Raw genomic sequence first — 16,990 nt, 5'->3', positions numbered from 1 at the left:
TTGAGGATTATATTACGTGATTTGAAATCGCACAAACATTTAATTGGACAGACTTGTGGTACATCCCATGTTATTATGAGCAAACCCTTTTGCCATAACTCTCTCTTATGGCCAAAAAAGTTAATGTTTTGTGGGTTTAATTAAGGTTCACATAAGAAAAAGAAAAGCTACTCTTAATCACTAATTAAAGAGATGTGTTTACTTTTTTGTTGAGTTAAAACTAAATCTGAGGAAATTAGTACACCATTAAAATAAAAATAAAGTCTTTGTTAATACTCTTCTCCTATATGGTTAGTTATTAATTCACAAACTTAGGGTAATTTTTATAAATATAGTTTTTTAATATTAATAAATATGGCATTTACATATTAATAACTTTTCCAAATACAAATTTGGAAAGCTATATTTTTTAAAATCAAATACATGGTTTTATTTTACCAATTAAATTTTATATTTTTTCATTATACTACCATGGACTATGACTTAAAAATTTCCATACATACATAAACAAAATGAAAATCTCAAGACAAAAAAGAAAGCCGGGTGTAATCTTAATAGTTTTCCATCTTACAATAATTATATAGGTTGGCATTTGGAAGCAACAACATCAAAGTAATATCTATATATATACAAAATTTATGTATATGAAACTTGGTTTCTCTGACCAGAACTTTTTGTTTGCGTGCACAGCATGATAAGGATTAAGGGGCGTGCAAGCACACAAATTTGATAGGGAAAGAGACAAAAGAAAGCAAAACACAAATACAGTACTTTTGTTGTCTTCCCACAACCAAGGGATAATATTATCAAAAATAAGGGAAACTAAGTGATACTTCCATTAAGGCCATTAATGCTAAAAACTTTACCATAATAAATTATAAAAGGCTCCATGCTCTGAATAGGAACAAATCTTCAACCCATTCATATTTTATAAGCTGATATGACCTGGCAAGTTGACCTGCAAAACTCAATCTCCTTCTAAGTTCATTGGTTCTTGTGGCTTATTTAAGCCACACATGCAGATAATATCTACTTCATAAACTATATTTTTTCTTCTTCTTCCTTTTTTCAATTTAAATATATGCAATAGTTATATCATTTTATTTTATGATTGAGTCATTTTATCATGTCCTGCTGTTGGATTAAAATATATAATATGTATGTATATATATATTTATATGCTTACTTCATCATTTCTAATTGAGAATGATGTAAATTTCTTTCTCCCTTTTGGTTTGTGTTTTGGTAATAACCGTGAATCCAAAGAACTTTTTTTCTTTTTCTTTTTCTCTCTTTTTTTGAATGGAACAGCTATACCTCACTAACCAACAGTTGGGACAGCACATAGGGGGAAAAAAACATATGCAGACAAGAGGACTTTATTATATCAAAAAAATGATAAATACATCAAGGTAAACAATCAAAGCCCTTTAGATTTATTTCTATATATAATCAATTAGAACAAAAAAGACCATTTCTGTTTAACATCCATCCTTGGAAAGTCCTTATTAGTCAACTACTACTCAACACTGAATTATAATGACATTTCTAAAGAAGTGAACCATTGAAGTAAATGAACTTAAATGGAAAATATAATTATTGTAAATGGTTACCCACCTTTCCATATAAGCCATCAGACACCAGCATGACATAAAATACAAGGCAAGGCAGTATGAAAGTCATCAAGTAGACACCAAAAAGCACTTGTATCACTGGGATCTGAGAGATTGAGCTGCAACAGAAACAACAGACACAAAACACAACAAGAGGATCTCATAATGAATATAAAAGCTATTGTTAATCATTTGTCAGTTATTAGTGTCAATGCACAAAATAGTGGTGTTTTATTCAACAGTAAGCTGAAATTTACAAAAGGAGGGAGAGCTAGCTTCAGAGGGAGTAACTCAGAAGCGAGCAAAAATGTACCAACTATTTCGAAACTCGAGAATAAATATTACAAATTATTTAGATAGAATACATGCTTGTCGATGAAGGACGCACCAAAATCTGGTTTTGAGACTGAATCGGCAATATCCTTCAGTCTTTTTAAAGCTTCGAAGACAAACTCAGATGACAACAACTTGGCCCTCCTTGATGGGAAAAACAAATGGTAGTACACCACTAAATTAGCACATGGTATTAGCTACATTAAATAGTTCTCAAAGACTGCTCTTATGCTGAAAAATAATCAGCTATGCTACATGAGTTGGGGTTGGAGATTTAGTCCTGTGTGCCCAACAGCTAGGATAAATATAGCAAAGCCAAAATAAGTAGAATGATTTAATTATAAGCTTGAGCTGAATCAGTTTGCTTCAGTTCAAGTTTAGTCTGTAACTAGCTATCAAAAATCATCCTCAGGGTAGACCTTAAAAGAAGCATAAGAAGTGTAGGTGAGCTTATGTGTCAATAACCTAGTCAAGAATACTCTTTAAGGCTCTTCGACGAATGGGAAGTTCAAGAATAATCAAGAAATAACATCTCTCTGACTCTCTGATATACTGAACATCACCGCCCATGTGCTTTAAAATCTTCCTGCACATGCTCAGCCCTAAGCCCTCCTGAGTCATCCATCGACTGCTGTGGAACATGTCCTGAACCAGTTCAGGAGGCAGGCCTTCACCAGGGCATACCATCCTTTACCATAAACAACATACAGTTTTAAATGTTAATGAAAATAGCAAGATATCTGTTGTTATCAATATGAGACTGCAGATTATTAGATACTTCTGTTTACTCAAAAAAATTGCTATGGAGAGCTCATTATTAAATTTTACAACTACATATGCTAATTACATGTCGTGCTGAAGGAATAGAACTCGTTATTGTACCTGAATTCAGTATGAAGTAGAGTCTGGTCATCTTGACCATTCCTCAAGCTAGGACGAACAAGAATCTCCACCCAACCTTCAGATGGCGCATAACGCACCATATTCAATAGGAATTCAGCCAATACCTGTTGAATTCTCACCTGATCACCATAAACTGCCAATGTTTTGATTTCTTCTGGAATATCTCGAATCAGCTGTAGATTCTTCTCTCTTAGCAGTATCATTACTTGGCTAACAACAGCATTTATTACACTTCCAAGTAGAAATTCCACCTTCTCCAGCTCCAACAAACTACTTCAAAATAAAATTAAAACAAATAAGATTGAGTCTCCCTCCATTGCAAAAGAATCTAGAAGCTCAGATTTTTCCCAAAAGATATAATCTAACAACTACAGAATCAGCAGCATATGACTAGTAATGCAGAAAGATTTTTCCCCTTGTCCCTGAAAATGTGTGGTAGCTCAATTTACATTCTACCCCTATGGACATTCATCTTCATTATTATCTAAAGTAAAAAGCAAAATTAATCCTCTACATGACAGTTTCTTGGATCCCTTGGGAATAATGGCAATATAATATCACCATGCCAGAAATCAAATCAGTACAACACCAAAAATTGACACAAATTTCTAACAGATTACTGAATCAATTAATTAAGAACATTGCTTCATCAATAAAGAAATAAATAAGTTGTATAGTAAAAATTCACCCATCCTCGATACTATCCAAATCGACATCCCTTATGATCATCAACATTTGCTTCTCGCAAGCAGTACTAGTCTCAAGAAACTGCTTTTGGTCTTCTGTTAATTCTGTTGACTCCAAGAGTGAGTTAGTGAACCGGATGCCATTTAATGGATTTTTTATTTCCTGACAAATGTAAGCCAACTCTTTCATCCTAGAAAAATCTTTCTTCTCCTGTTGCCTCTGAACTTTAAGAGCTTGCTGCAACTCAGGACTAGCAATTTGCAAGAAGCAGAAAGCTCCAATCACTTCGCCCTCCATATTAACTCTCTTATTTGCTGTCAAGAGAACTTGTACATATGTTCCATTTCGATCAAAGAATGAAAAGGGAAATTTGTCCGTATCCCTCCCTCCAATGGCACTGTGCAGTACAATCATGAACTTCGTCAAAGTATCTGGACCCTTGAGCCGACAACAACTGCCAAAGATCTCCCCAACTAACATTTTTCCATCAACTTCTTCTTTAGTCCATCCAGTGAGCTTTTCCATAGCAGTATTCCATTCAGAACAACACGTGTTATCATCTGAAGCAAATATGGGAGGAATCAGAGGATTGGGACTGTGAACAATAGCCTTGTAATCGCCTTGGATGTTAATGAATTTGTCCATGACAACTTTTTGACCAGTAACATCCTGACCGACAAAGCAAACACCAACTATATTGTTTGTACAATCCCTGCTAGAGCAAGCATTGACCACCAAAAAAACAGGATCATTATGGTGTTCCGGGCCAAATGTTCTCATCTTTATCTCTACATTCTTATCTTCTTTTCCTGCATAACAAAAAAAATATTGTGATAAAATGATCACAATGCATTTTTATTATACGAATGAAATAGAGACCTTGTAATTTATCAATGTTTAAAATATTGTTTTTACGCCTCAAGGCATTTTGTTTTTGTGAGGCGAGGCGTAAGCCCCAAATATTTAATTAAAAAAATATTTTTAGAACACCTAAAGATATAAAGTAAGATGAATGTGTCTTATAAAACTCAAACATAGAATAAAACTCAAACATAGAATAAGAAATGTCATAAAAGTCAAACATACCATAAAATGTATCATAAAACTCAACCATACCATAAAATGTATCATAAAACTCAAATATAAATATCTCATAAATTATCTAAATTTCTAAAATAAAGTTAACTTTTGTTTCTAGAACTAGAATTCTAGATTCTACTATCCTAGAACAAACTTTTGATCAGTTTTTTTGGGCCTATTTAGATGAGTTGTGTTTTAATTTGATTTTGGGCCTTTTTGGACATAAAAAAACTCATTACGAAAATACACCCCTGAGGCGTATGCCTCTCTCAATTTCCGCCTCAGCCGCCCCAACTCAGCACCTCACTACAGTGAGGCGTACGCCTCACCTCTGCTAAGCAAGGTGCATGCCTTGGTGCGTTTTTTTCCGCCTCAAACTGAGGCGCACCTCAAAACCGCCTCTTTAAACATTGTAATTTATAAAACAAATCTGTCAAATCAAGCAAGATACAGCTTCTTTTATTTCCCCTTATTTAAATTTTAAAAAATTAAAATAAAGATGGCATCATTCAGTGTAATGTATGGAATCATAAAAGTATACTTCCCAGAAAAAACATCATCATGAAGATTGGAACTTTTAATTAAAAAAAATATCTCATTTTATCCCCTCCCAAATGGCTATACTCTATTGTTTGATAACCTCTTGGATTCAGCAATAAAAGAGACAAAAGACAATAAAAACTACCTCTTAAAGCACGGTTAAGGAGTTCTTCAACAGTGTCTTTAGATTCCTCATAAACAAGATCATGGACCAAAGACCTCCCAATAGCATCATCAATAGAGAGCCCAGTCAACTCTGCAATCTTAGCATTCCACCCATTTATACGGCCATCAACATCAACAGCAAGTATAGGAGCAGTTGCAGTCTCAATCAACCTAACCATTTCTCTTGCAACCGAGCTTAGTTCATCAATCCCATGCAACTCCAAATCCCCAACCTGGGCATGTACAACAGCCTTCGAATTACTAGCCTCAGCGTCTCTAAATGAATCTCGCAGAATTAGCTGCAAAGAGTGAATTGCATCCATTTCTGCATTCTCCCAAGGTAAACTACGGCTTTTCACCACTTCCAGAAACGCCTTGAAGGAAGAACGTGGATGCATCCTCTGTCCATCATCCTTGTCCTCAGGGTGATGCTTTGCACCACCCCACTTGACCTCCTTTGCAGTGTGGGATCGGAACCAGAAAAGAAAATCCTTTTTCGTGATATAAGCAACAGCCATACCACAAACTTCATCACCGAGCATGGCTGCACCAGGATACCCGGCATCAGCCAAACTGTCTGTACTCAAACCAGTTGAATCTCCATGGTAAGCCAACAACCAGTCCACAATGTCCTTTATCTGAGCTTCAGTTGGGGTCACACCAAGTGGGTAGTACTTCCCTTGGTAATAGAGTGCTGCCCCATTGCACTTCACTAAGTCCATAATGCTGGGACTTTGAGTAACAATTCCAGTAGGAGAGTCACGAAGAAGCATATCACACAACAGAGTTTGAGTCCTAAGAACATGTTTTTCCGACAACTGACAGGCCAATTGCAACTCCATATTCAACTGGAGTCCAAAAGCCTGCATAAGAAACTCACAAGCATACCTTAACGGGAATGGTATGCTCCGAGCTGAAGTATGATGACAAACAACCAGACCCCAAAGCTTCATAGTGTTCCTCCCTCCAAGGGCTTCCTCTTCATTTCCGTTAATGATAACCGCCATTACTAAAGAAGCTATAGAACCCATATTGGCCATGTATTGAGTGTGACAGCCATGAGGAGCTCGAAGCGTCGAACCCACCAAGCAAAGAGGCTGCATTAGTCCTTCATCCTGGAATACCTGAACCAACGATGCGTTGCAGTCAACGATCATTCGAACTCGGTTCTGCTTGAACAAGAACCTCGACGCCTGAGGAATGTCCGTGGCTGGATAGTGCAGCCCAATGTATGGCTCTAAATCAGGCCTCTTGCTCTCAGCCACAACCTCACCGTGTTCATCTTCATGAAATTTGTACACCATGACCCTATCATAACCAGTAAGCTCTCTCACACTCTCCACCACAGTATCACACAACAGCTTGATATCCCCACCGGGAAGAGACTGCAAGTGGGAAATTGCTCTCACCGCCAGCTTCTGAGACTGTACGGCTCCGGCGATGGACAGAGCAGGGTCCTCTGTCCTCGCCGGCTCCAAATCGATTACTATCCCAACATCAATTCGATGAAGAATCGCATAAAAGGGCTTCCCAGAATTCTTGGAATGAATCCAAACCGGATTCAAGAGCGTGATTTCCCGAGCTCGAAAAGCCTTCTCGAGCAAAGACGCGCTCGAATGCGAAAATAGTGTACGGATATCGGTCCCAATAGTGAGGATCTCAGGCTTTTCGAGGCTCGGAACCGATTGTGGGGTCAGACCCAACAAATCTCGAGCGTTCTCGCTGTACCCAATGATCCGAAAAGTGGCTTCGTCAACGGCCATCATACACCCAAAGGATTGGATATGGCCGCCTCTCTGGATTTTCGACAAGTAAGCCGTAATTTCCTTCTCCGGAACCGATTGTGTGGTGGTGGTTCTAATGGATTTTGAGTAGTCAAAAGACTTGCCAGACTCACCAGACTGTTCAAAGACGGCATGGAGTCGAGCATCAAGGGTGTACTGAGCAATGGCTTTACTCATCGACTCTGTATTTTGAGCTCGAATATTACTTGTACCTGAAGACTGAGCTTGTTGTTGTGGAACATAAGCTGCTTTACCACCAGAAGCCATTAATGGGTCTTCACTATTTTCCTTCCCTTCTTCTTCTTCTTCTTCCACAAATCACCACTGCGTTTTCACTAAATCTTATTATCTGCCAGTACAAAACCAACCAACACAAGAAAAACCCATGTCCCCAAATTTAGATTCTTACGTGAAAATGGAAAAGAAAACTTTGGGGAAGTAAAAGAAGATTAGAAGAAGAGAAGAATAGGACGAAGCTAACAACAACAGCAAGTGTTTTTAGCTTGGACGGTTGCTGTTGTTCTTTAACTTTAAGATTTTCGTTCTTTTTTTTTTTCTCACTTTTAAAAGAGCACATATGAAGAAAGCTGTTTTGGCTGGTTGAAATTTGCTATCTTTTCAACTTTTTATTTCGCTTTTTAAAAATTCAATTATCTATTTACTGTGAAGAAGAAAATGAGAAGTTGGAATTGAATGAAGTGACACCATTTAATAATAATAATAATAATAAAAATTCATAAATGAGAACAGAGTTAACTGCATGTGGGTTCATGAGCAGAGTAACGGTGGGAATATCAACCAGAACACTTTGATGGGTGGTCCTATGGAGTCAGCTTCTGGGCCATGCACGACAAAAATTGACACTGCACTCCTCTTTTCTTTTTCTTTTTTCTTAAATAATTTTCAATCATTTTTTTTTATCATTCATAAGATTTCCTACAAAAAGTTTTTTATTTTTTTTAAGAAAAAACCTAAGCAGAGATCCAAATGGGATTTAGTTGATGCCGTTTTTTTTTAACATAAAATAAGATTTTAAGACCAAATGATCTGGAAGAGGGAACCCACTTCGATTTTGTATCATATTAAAACAGAAAACCGCCCTAGTCTTGGTCTGTTTTTCTACTAATAGAACCAAACGCTGTAAAAACTCATCAGGTCCAAGGATTTTTTTTAATTTTTTAATTCCAAGGGAAGGAATATCTTTAATTCCAATTTTCGAAACCAAATGGGGAATCTGATATATATATATATTTAAAATATACATATTCTCACTCACTTGTAAGATGTAGAAAACAGTGCTTGAAAAGAATATTCTTATATTGCTTAAGAAAAATAAATATCATATTTTCTTTTTATTTTGAGTTTTTTTTTTTAAAAAATGTTTTGAGTTATTGAGAAACGACACATGAGCACAGTGGGGATTGAACAAAGCCAAGCCCTTGAAAAGGAGTGGATCTTAACCACTCAAGTGTCTCTTTGAGACAACTTTGAATCTAAGGTACTGTCTGCTTCGAAATAATAATAGAAAAAGAAAAGACATGGGCAGATGGGCTTGCCTCAAGCATAGAATGTCTTCTAGTAATTATTTCATCTAACTTTAATAAGGACATTTGACACATGGTTTATGGGGGGGATTATTGTGTAATCTAGACTAGAGCCTTGTGTTCCCTGCCTTGAAACCATAAGTCCTGATAAAATTACTTTTGTTTTGATAAAATATGAAGATAATGTTTGTATTTGTGAACTTTTTTTTTTGTTACAATTTACGGATAGAGAATATATACTCAGATCGGCCATTAGCATTACAAGCACGAAACTATCAACAGAAATAAATGTCTCAGCAAACTGGAGACAAAAAAGAAAAATTAAACAAATCAAAACAAACATTGCCCTGGGCAAGGCATGAAAATGGGGTCGAAATTCTATCTCACTTGGTGTAAAGAGTGTCCTCCCATGGGTGACTGTAGAGCGGCTGCTTCAATCTCTTCTGGTCAAAGGTGTGCCTGATTGATACATTAAAAAAAAAAGAGTAATCATATGTGCATCTAAAATATACACTTAACCATTACATTTTTTTTAACAATGATGTCAATTTTAATAAATGTGTAATGTTCTTGTGACTCTAGAAAAATAGCAATTAGTTAGTATGGAACTTTATACTTATTGCACAATAAAGTTGTACAGGACAATTTAGGGAAAGTTGAGTATGATGAAGACGGGGTCCCCGGGGGGGCTGGTCTTGTTTGTTTTTTCCCCTCCTTACAATTATAATTTGAAAACAAAAAAATAAATGCCACAGCCAGGTATCTTATATTTGATAAATCTCTAAAAAGATGAAACCGACTTCTTTTGTCACCAATTAGTCATGTATTAGTAAAATAGGACCATCTAATCTGTTATGGACCACATAAAGTATAAAGAACATCTCCCCTTGGGGATAAAAAGGCAAATTAGGTCATAATCTTGACTGTTGATGTGTCAAGAGTTGTATCTACATTAACAGGCAACATAACAGATAAATTGCGCAAAGAAGTTGATAAGAAAATTGACTGAAGTAAGTTACTTACCCAATCAGACCAATGGACCGGGCCAGCACAAAGAGACCGTTCAGAGAGCCAATATCAACAATCTCATCAATCTCTTGCTTGGTGAACATTCCAGTTCCAGCAAGGAGATCCAAGAAGAGGGACCCAATTGCACCATCTATGTTGAGGACCAGGTTGTTTGCCTTTGAGAGGGCGTAGGTTTCAACTTGCACTGCATATTCCATGTACTTCACAGAGGGGAAATGTGTGCGAGCGAACTTCTGAAGCATTTCTACTCTCTTGTCTCTGTTGTCACCTCTCTTGATCCTTTTGGCAAGCAAAAGAACAGTATTGAAAACTAAACCAGTCTATATTGGTGCAGTGCATGGCATTACAAACAGACAGACAATAAACAAGTCTCCATACCTGTGCCCAATTCCTGGCACACGAATACCCTTCTTTTTCATACCTTCAACGAATTCATAAGGGTGTAAGACCCTGTAAAAAAACAGACAAGACATAAGTTGTTTAATGTTTAAAAAACATTTAGTGGTAAGGCACCAAGTTATGCCAAATGATCATTGTAGTTCACTATAGATTTTACCCTGTCATACGCATCCTTAAAGTAACGAACAGCATCATCAATGGCACCACCTAAACGTGGACCAATTGCAAGCAAACCTGTTTCATCAGATCATCTTTAATTTCTCTATAGATACCAATAATATACTGGCTTGCAATTTTGAGAAACTAAACAATCAACAATAATAATTTACCTGAGACAAGGCATGAAACAAGGTCCTTTCCAGCCCTAGCTGTTACGATAGAGTTATGAGCTCCAGAGACACAAGGACCATGGTCAGCGCATAGAATAATGCATATCTAGTCAACAATAAATGCATTAGTTACATAGCTCCAGTATCCAATTTTTGCTTTAAGAATCAGCAGCTAAACATCATAAATCAAGAAACTACAAAATTTAAACAATGGGCACTCTACCTCAAAAAAATGGGTACAGTAATGGGGGAGGCTGAGTTTGAACCATAATAGAGAAATAACATCACCAACACCATAGCCTTGTTCAACAAGAGAAGAAATAGGAACACCAGCATAACATGGATCTTCACCTGAAAATTGATTAAAAGAAGTTCATTAGCATTAAATCTGACAAGCACGCCACAGAAAGGTGAGCAGTATGAACAGTATCTAGTTCAGGCAGTACCTCTTTCATCAGAGATGGTAGAAATAATATGAGTTGGAGCACGAACTTTTCCACTCTTGATAGCAGTGCTTAGGTCTTCTGGAATTTGAGGAGGCATGACTTCCTTTACTGGCGAAATCTTTCCCTCTTCGGCCTGGGAAATTAATCAAATATGTTATCTATGGATGAGTAGGAAGAAGGAACTATATTGAAGAATTCATTGAACTTTCCTTTTGTCATTTTGGGTTGGAAAGAGGAAGATTCAATATATGAGCACTTGAATAATCTAGCTATGCTGAACTAACCAGTTTGTCAAATGTCTCCTTGATTACAGCTTCAAAGGAAGTAGGAACAACAGCTCCTGCTTCCCGAAGTGCTTCATTCTTTGCTTGTGCAGACTCCAACTCACTACCACTTTTAGCTCCCTGATTTATGTAACCTAAAAGATTAATCAAAATGAACATTTTACTAGTCCTAGCAAAGATCAATCACGAAAAATGAAGTTATAACTTACAGCGTGACCAAATTGTACTTCGGATTTGAAAAGGCCTGCACAGGTTCCACCAACCCAAGCAACCACAGGTTTGTTCACCTTCCCCTGTTTCAAAGCTTCTACCAGAGAATACTCATCTTGTCCACCAAGCTCCCCAACCACAACCATCATCTTAACCTGAGTCAGTCAGTCAGATTAGTTAAATTGACAATGAACAAAACATGAGCAAAAGTCCAGTTTCAGGAGACAATTATTTTTTTTCCTTTTTCTTCTTTTTTTGTCATGCAATTTGAACACAGACCTAATGCATTTTCACCACAAAAAGAGAAGACAAAATGCATTGGTGTCACCAGAAATCTCAGCTTGTGAGATATATATAACAAGCGATGCATAAATTGCAGATCTCTCCCCCTAAGACAACTTATAAAACTAGACAATCATATGTACATAGATTTAAGTAACCAGCACCATTGACATGGTTTAAAATCACAGAATTCTATTATTATTGGTACTGTTATTGTAACTTTAAACAACTTATATTATGGTTTTTAGCCCGCAGTAATAAAACTCTAATATTTTATAGGTCATTCATTAACAGATCATGCAACATATCTAAATACAAGTTGCTACAAGACAGTTCCTTCCATATAATGTTAGTTTTTGGAAAACCAGGTAAACAGAAAGTAGAGCTCCGGCATGCGCTTTGAAAGAGCAAATGATAGCAATAAAGTACCTGTGGAATATTGTTAAACCGCAGAACATGATCAGAAAGAGTAGAGCCTGGAAACACATCACCTCCAATAGCAATGCCTACAATGGTCCAACATTTCCAAATTTTATTAAACCTCATCTTTGCGAGCATAGATAACAATGTAAGGGAAGACAAACTCTATTGAAATGCAAGCACATATGTCTACCTTCATAGATTCCATCTGTTACACGAGCTATGGTATTGTACATTTCATTAGACATCCCACCCTGCAATGGAAAAAGAGAATTACTTTCTATGGGAGTAGTTTCTCCAAATCCCAATTAATTCTGTTAATGAGTTGTTTGGTTCTCAACTATCATAACAACCTCATTAGCTTTCAGTCCAAGGTCTATAAAAAGACTTGTGGGATTCACTTGTTAGACACAAAAACAGAGAAGAGAAAAACGAAGAGAGAAGAACACAGTGAAGAACACTACACAGATGAAACAACAGAAAATCAGATTAGACGAGAGAGCTCAAGTGTGGAAATCAAGATTGAGTATTGAGAAGGTTGTGAGAGCTGGGTTTGGGGAATTGTATTGAGAAGCACAACTGTTGGGAAAGTGCTTACTCAGGGATTGAGAGGAAAACACTTGTGTGATTGAGTGTTTAGAGAGTTTGATCCAAGAAGCTCCATTGAAATTTTGTAGTCATTTCGTTGATTGAATAAAGAAGAGATAGTGGTTCCTAAAACTGGATTAGGTTCAAGATCACATTGATCTTGTTCTGAACCAGTATATATACTTGTGTTGATTTATGTTTTCATATTTTTCGTTTTCTAATTGTTTGATAATTAGTTTTACTGATTTGTGTTCTTAGATTCATTTCTGGTTTACCGAGATTCATCTAAGGTTCTTGAACTGGGAAATTTATCCTCATTTCCAACACTTTCCATAACAATGTATACAAACATGAATTTTTTTTTGAAAAAGAGACAGAGGTCAATGGAAGTTGACCTCCTCCCAATAAAATTGAGAGCCCTCACTTATGGCGGAGGAAAACCATGGTTACAAATAGGAACAAATAAAAAGGATAAAACCCCACAAACAAACCCACCCCAAAAAGTTAAGTCCAAAAATTTCTCCAATCCCTAGAAAGATCAGAGAAAGCGACTCCATCAAAACATTTGTTTCTATACACCCAAGTAGCCACCCAAAATTGGATCTTTTCCCAAATATTCTCTGCTGAGTTGTAAATATCTTCGAAGATTCTGTTATTTCTCTCTAGCCATAAAGCCCAAAAAGTTGCCAACACAGTAGTTTGCCAAAGACAGGAAACCCTTTTTCCGCCCCCTAACCTAGATAGAAACAGTTGAGAACAGTTAGAGGGCATACACCAAAGAATACCAAACTCATCGAAGACTTTCCCCCACACCTCTCTAGAAAGAAGACACTCCAAAAATAAATGGCTAGTGGATTCCCCTGCCTGCTTACAACAAGGGCACCACCCAGGAGACAAACAATGGTAGGGTCATCTTCGTTGCAAATTGTCGTGGACATTTAATTTGTCGTTGAAAACCACCCAACCAAACACTTTGACTTTAGAGGGAGAGACACTTTTCCACAAAGGTTTTGCCCACTCCCGAACGGAACCCAACTGAGCATAACTAAGCCTCCAAAAGGCCGACCTGCAAGAGAACACTTCATTAATGTCTGGTAACCATGCCCTTCGATCCTCCAAAATCCCTGGCAAAGCCACCCTCTCCAACAAAAGTAATAATTGAGTAAGACTGGTGACCTCCCTATCGAACAAATTCCTTCTAAAGCGCAAATCCCAACCCTGAGTTTCCAAGCCCGAAACTCCACCAAAAACCATCACATCCTTAACCAAACAGTTCCTGGATGTAGATATCAAAAATAAATCTGGGAATTGATTCTTTAGCGGAGGCCCACTAATCCATATATCTTCCCAGAAACGAATACGATCCCCTTTCCCCACCCTGAAACTAACCAGCTGAAGATACTCCTCGTAGAGAGAAGAAATATTCTTCCACGGACGCCGGGCAGACAGCCTCCCTCCTCTACAATGTATACAAACATGAATACTTGTCACTTGCACTAAAAGGATTCAGAACTTTCTTAGAAGAGCATATCTATAGAGAAAATCACGTGTAGACTTTATGGGAAACTTTGACATACTTTTTCAAACAATTAGTTGTCATATGTCGATGAATATTGTCAGCAAAATCATAATGAAACAAAAAAGATAAAAAAGAGTAGGAGTTTATACGCACAGATTTGGAGACAAAACCAACAGATCCAGGTCTGTACAGCTTGCATTGAATTATGTTGTCAATTGTTCCGGCTGTGTCACCAATCTTAAAGGCTCCAGCTTGAATACCTCCAACAGTAGCTGGGCCAATAACAACCTGCAAAACCATTAACAGCTAATTAGTTCAGCTTCATCATCTTCATGACATTGCACTAGTTCTCTCACTTTATTGTTAGACCGAGCATAAGCAATCAATTGCTTAGCATCTGACTCGGGTACACCTTCAGCAATGATAGCCACAACTCGAAGGGTTGGCTGCTTCAATGCAGACATTGACGAAGCAGCAGCACTGAAACAAGAAATAAATAATACATATTCATTTGAAAATACTCCTGTAGGAATTTAGAATTCCAATTTTTAACGAGCATAACTAGTACCTACCTTCTAAATGAAGCAAAGTTGATAAAGACATCAGCAGTGGGGTGTGCAGCACAAGCTGCTTCAATGCCACAAAAGTAATCAGCATGAAGGTTAGTCAATAAGAAAGGCCAACTGATAGTACAGTCCATTTTAGTTGTTGTTTACTAGCCCTAAAATTTAATTTTCGAAGTCCATAAGTAATCTTGTATTGCAATCTTGTGCATGAAAAGGATGACAAAACATGTTTCATCTGTTTCTGTTCTTCTTAAATAAAAAAGGATACTTGCAATACATTACAGTTTAGTTGGCCTAAAAATAACAATAAAATATGTAGGCTTGAGTGAAACTATATAGATTTACATGTGCATGTTTGTGCATCTATGTTCTGGGGAAGCTAATTAAAATGGTTAAACAGTGTAATATATGTCATAAATTTTCAGACTGACGTTGAATAAAAGCGTATAAGATATGAGACCACTAAATCAAACTTATTATAGTATTTATAAAACCATAATTTTTGTACTCACTATGGTTGTGAACTAGTGGTATTTTAGTTAAGCCATGTTAGAACATAAGACTTAGAGGAGCATAACACAAATGTAAGCTCTCATTTTGCAACTGACATTCGTGAACATTTATTCAGTTTATGCAAGCCAAGCTATATCAATAGCTAAGATCCAAGTCAAAGTAAATAAAGGTGTTGGAAACATGAAAACAGAATATGAGAAAGCAAAAAAAGACTTACGTTGAATGCACCGGGATGGCTATTTCCTGTTGACCAAAAAAGAGTTTCTGAAATCCCTCGGCACCTGGGTTAATGATTCCAGCAACTGATGGTGTCTCTCTTCCTACATACACAAGAATATAAAATGTTTGTATTACTACTGAACAATAGTTCAATGAACACAACAATATAAAGCAGACATTTAATTGTATTATATATCCCAATACATACCACAAAGGAAGTCAAAATCGAGCATCCACTGGATTGGAAGTTGCTTATAGTTGTAAAACAGAGCTTGTGTGGTGCGAGAGAACAGCTGTCCGGTAGCCATTGCGTAGAATCAAAGACAACCTGCATACACAAATGAAGACAAGTTATTCCTTATTACCAGGTTGCAGTTGAAAAGGACATAGAAGAATAATAGCAGTTACAAGTCCTAAAATACACTCATAAGTTAGCAAAACCACTCATATTTTCTTATTGAAATACAGAACAACCGCCATGCTTCCACATGTATCTTAGGTTGGAATGAGCACAACAAGATCGTAATACAATTAATAATTTCCACTATTTGATTCAGTAGCAGCAGATGATTCAATACAAAAAATACGAAAAACTACAATGATTGACATTTCAGATTGAAAAAGATTCAAATAAACGATAATTCTGCATAGCAAAAGAGAATGCGAAAAAAGCTCAAAGAATCTGAGCTACAAACATTTAACAAAATAGATCTAAAGGCTGGTAGTTCTTAAACAAAGCAATTTAAGTGTTCCGTAAACAATACTCATAGCTCATACTATACTATATTAATATTATATACGAATATACATAGACCACATGCATGAGTAAACTATAGGTACAAACTAACGATAACTTCAGCACACTTGACCAGAATTAAAATCTCAACTGAATCAGATCAAAGCAAACTCAACAAAATGCGAGTAACAAAACCAATACATGCAGATTCAAAGACCAGAAGTAGCTACCTAAAGATTCAAGTTATAAAGAATCACCAGGTCTCAACCTCTCACACAATGCTAACCCTCAAATACCATAATAAAGCTTCAAACTTCGAGCACAATGACATCCGAAACAGAAAATCACAAAAACGAATTTCTTAGAACAAAGAGCCAACATAACATATCCAATACTAAGCAAAACAAGAATTTCCCTTTCTTTTCTCTTCAAACGAGAGAATGAAGAGTGAGAAATCATTTAAAATTTTACCTCTGGCGACACAATTTCCTGGCCTCGGCGGAACCAGCCAATGGAGTGAAGTGGAGTAACGAGAGAGGGAGCAAGAATGTGTTGTTTGGGAGATGAGAAAAAATGGAAATGAAAGGGTTTATATAGTGAGAGAAGATTAGGCCATATTAGGGAAGCTACCGCCATATGAACAAGAAAGAAGAGTGGGAAAGAGAGCGACGAGGGAAAGTTAAAGGGAGTGATCACTTCACTTGGCGCAAGGTCGTTACTATGATTGAATGTTTTTCTTTTTTTGGTTTATAACAAGTGCCAACTTTTCTAAAAGGTCTCCGAACTTGATAAATATGTATG

General features: G+C 36.8%; 2 protein-coding genes across 3 annotated transcripts; both read right to left on the bottom strand.

Moving 5' to 3' along the window:
- Positions 1–1,825: 1,825 nt before the first annotated feature.
- LOC133819542 (phytochrome B-like) lies at positions 1,826–7,666 on the bottom strand. 2 transcript variants are annotated; one of them, XM_062252813.1, is made up of 4 exons: positions 5,302–7,666; positions 3,538–4,345; positions 2,829–3,122; positions 1,826–2,634 (listed from the first exon to the last, which is right to left on the bottom strand). In XM_062252813.1, exons 1-4 carry the CDS (start codon positions 7,370–7,372, stop codon positions 2,412–2,414), a joined length of 3,396 nt encoding a protein of 1,131 aa, XP_062108797.1. In that variant the 5' UTR covers positions 7,373–7,666; the 3' UTR covers positions 1,826–2,411. The 2 variants fall into 2 exon arrangements, with proteins under 2 accessions (XP_062108797.1, XP_062108798.1); XM_062252814.1 differs by having other exon boundaries at positions 2,829–3,119; positions 5,302–7,663.
- A 1,141-nt stretch (positions 7,667–8,807) lies between these two features.
- LOC133819540 (ATP-citrate synthase beta chain protein 2-like) lies at positions 8,808–15,770 on the bottom strand. The gene is made up of 16 exons (XM_062252812.1): positions 15,662–15,770; positions 15,452–15,554; positions 14,728–14,793; positions 14,512–14,635; positions 14,309–14,443; positions 12,242–12,302; positions 12,058–12,134; positions 11,346–11,501; positions 11,137–11,256; positions 10,853–10,985; positions 10,630–10,757; positions 10,407–10,512; positions 10,226–10,311; positions 10,057–10,118; positions 9,673–9,957; positions 8,808–9,108 (listed from the first exon to the last, which is right to left on the bottom strand). The coding sequence occupies exons 1-16, from the start codon at positions 15,759–15,761 to the stop codon at positions 9,033–9,035; spliced, it is 1,818 nt and encodes a 605-aa protein (XP_062108796.1). The 5' UTR covers positions 15,762–15,770; the 3' UTR covers positions 8,808–9,032.
- Positions 15,771–16,990: the final 1,220 nt, after the last annotated feature.

Source organism: Humulus lupulus, chromosome 2 (assembly GCF_963169125.1).
Source record: "Humulus lupulus chromosome 2, drHumLupu1.1, whole genome shotgun sequence".
NCBI classification, from domain to species: Eukaryota; Viridiplantae; Streptophyta; class Magnoliopsida; order Rosales; family Cannabaceae; genus Humulus; species Humulus lupulus.
Note: the sequence above shows the minus strand (reverse complement) of the source record. Positions and strands in the feature narration are given on the sequence as shown.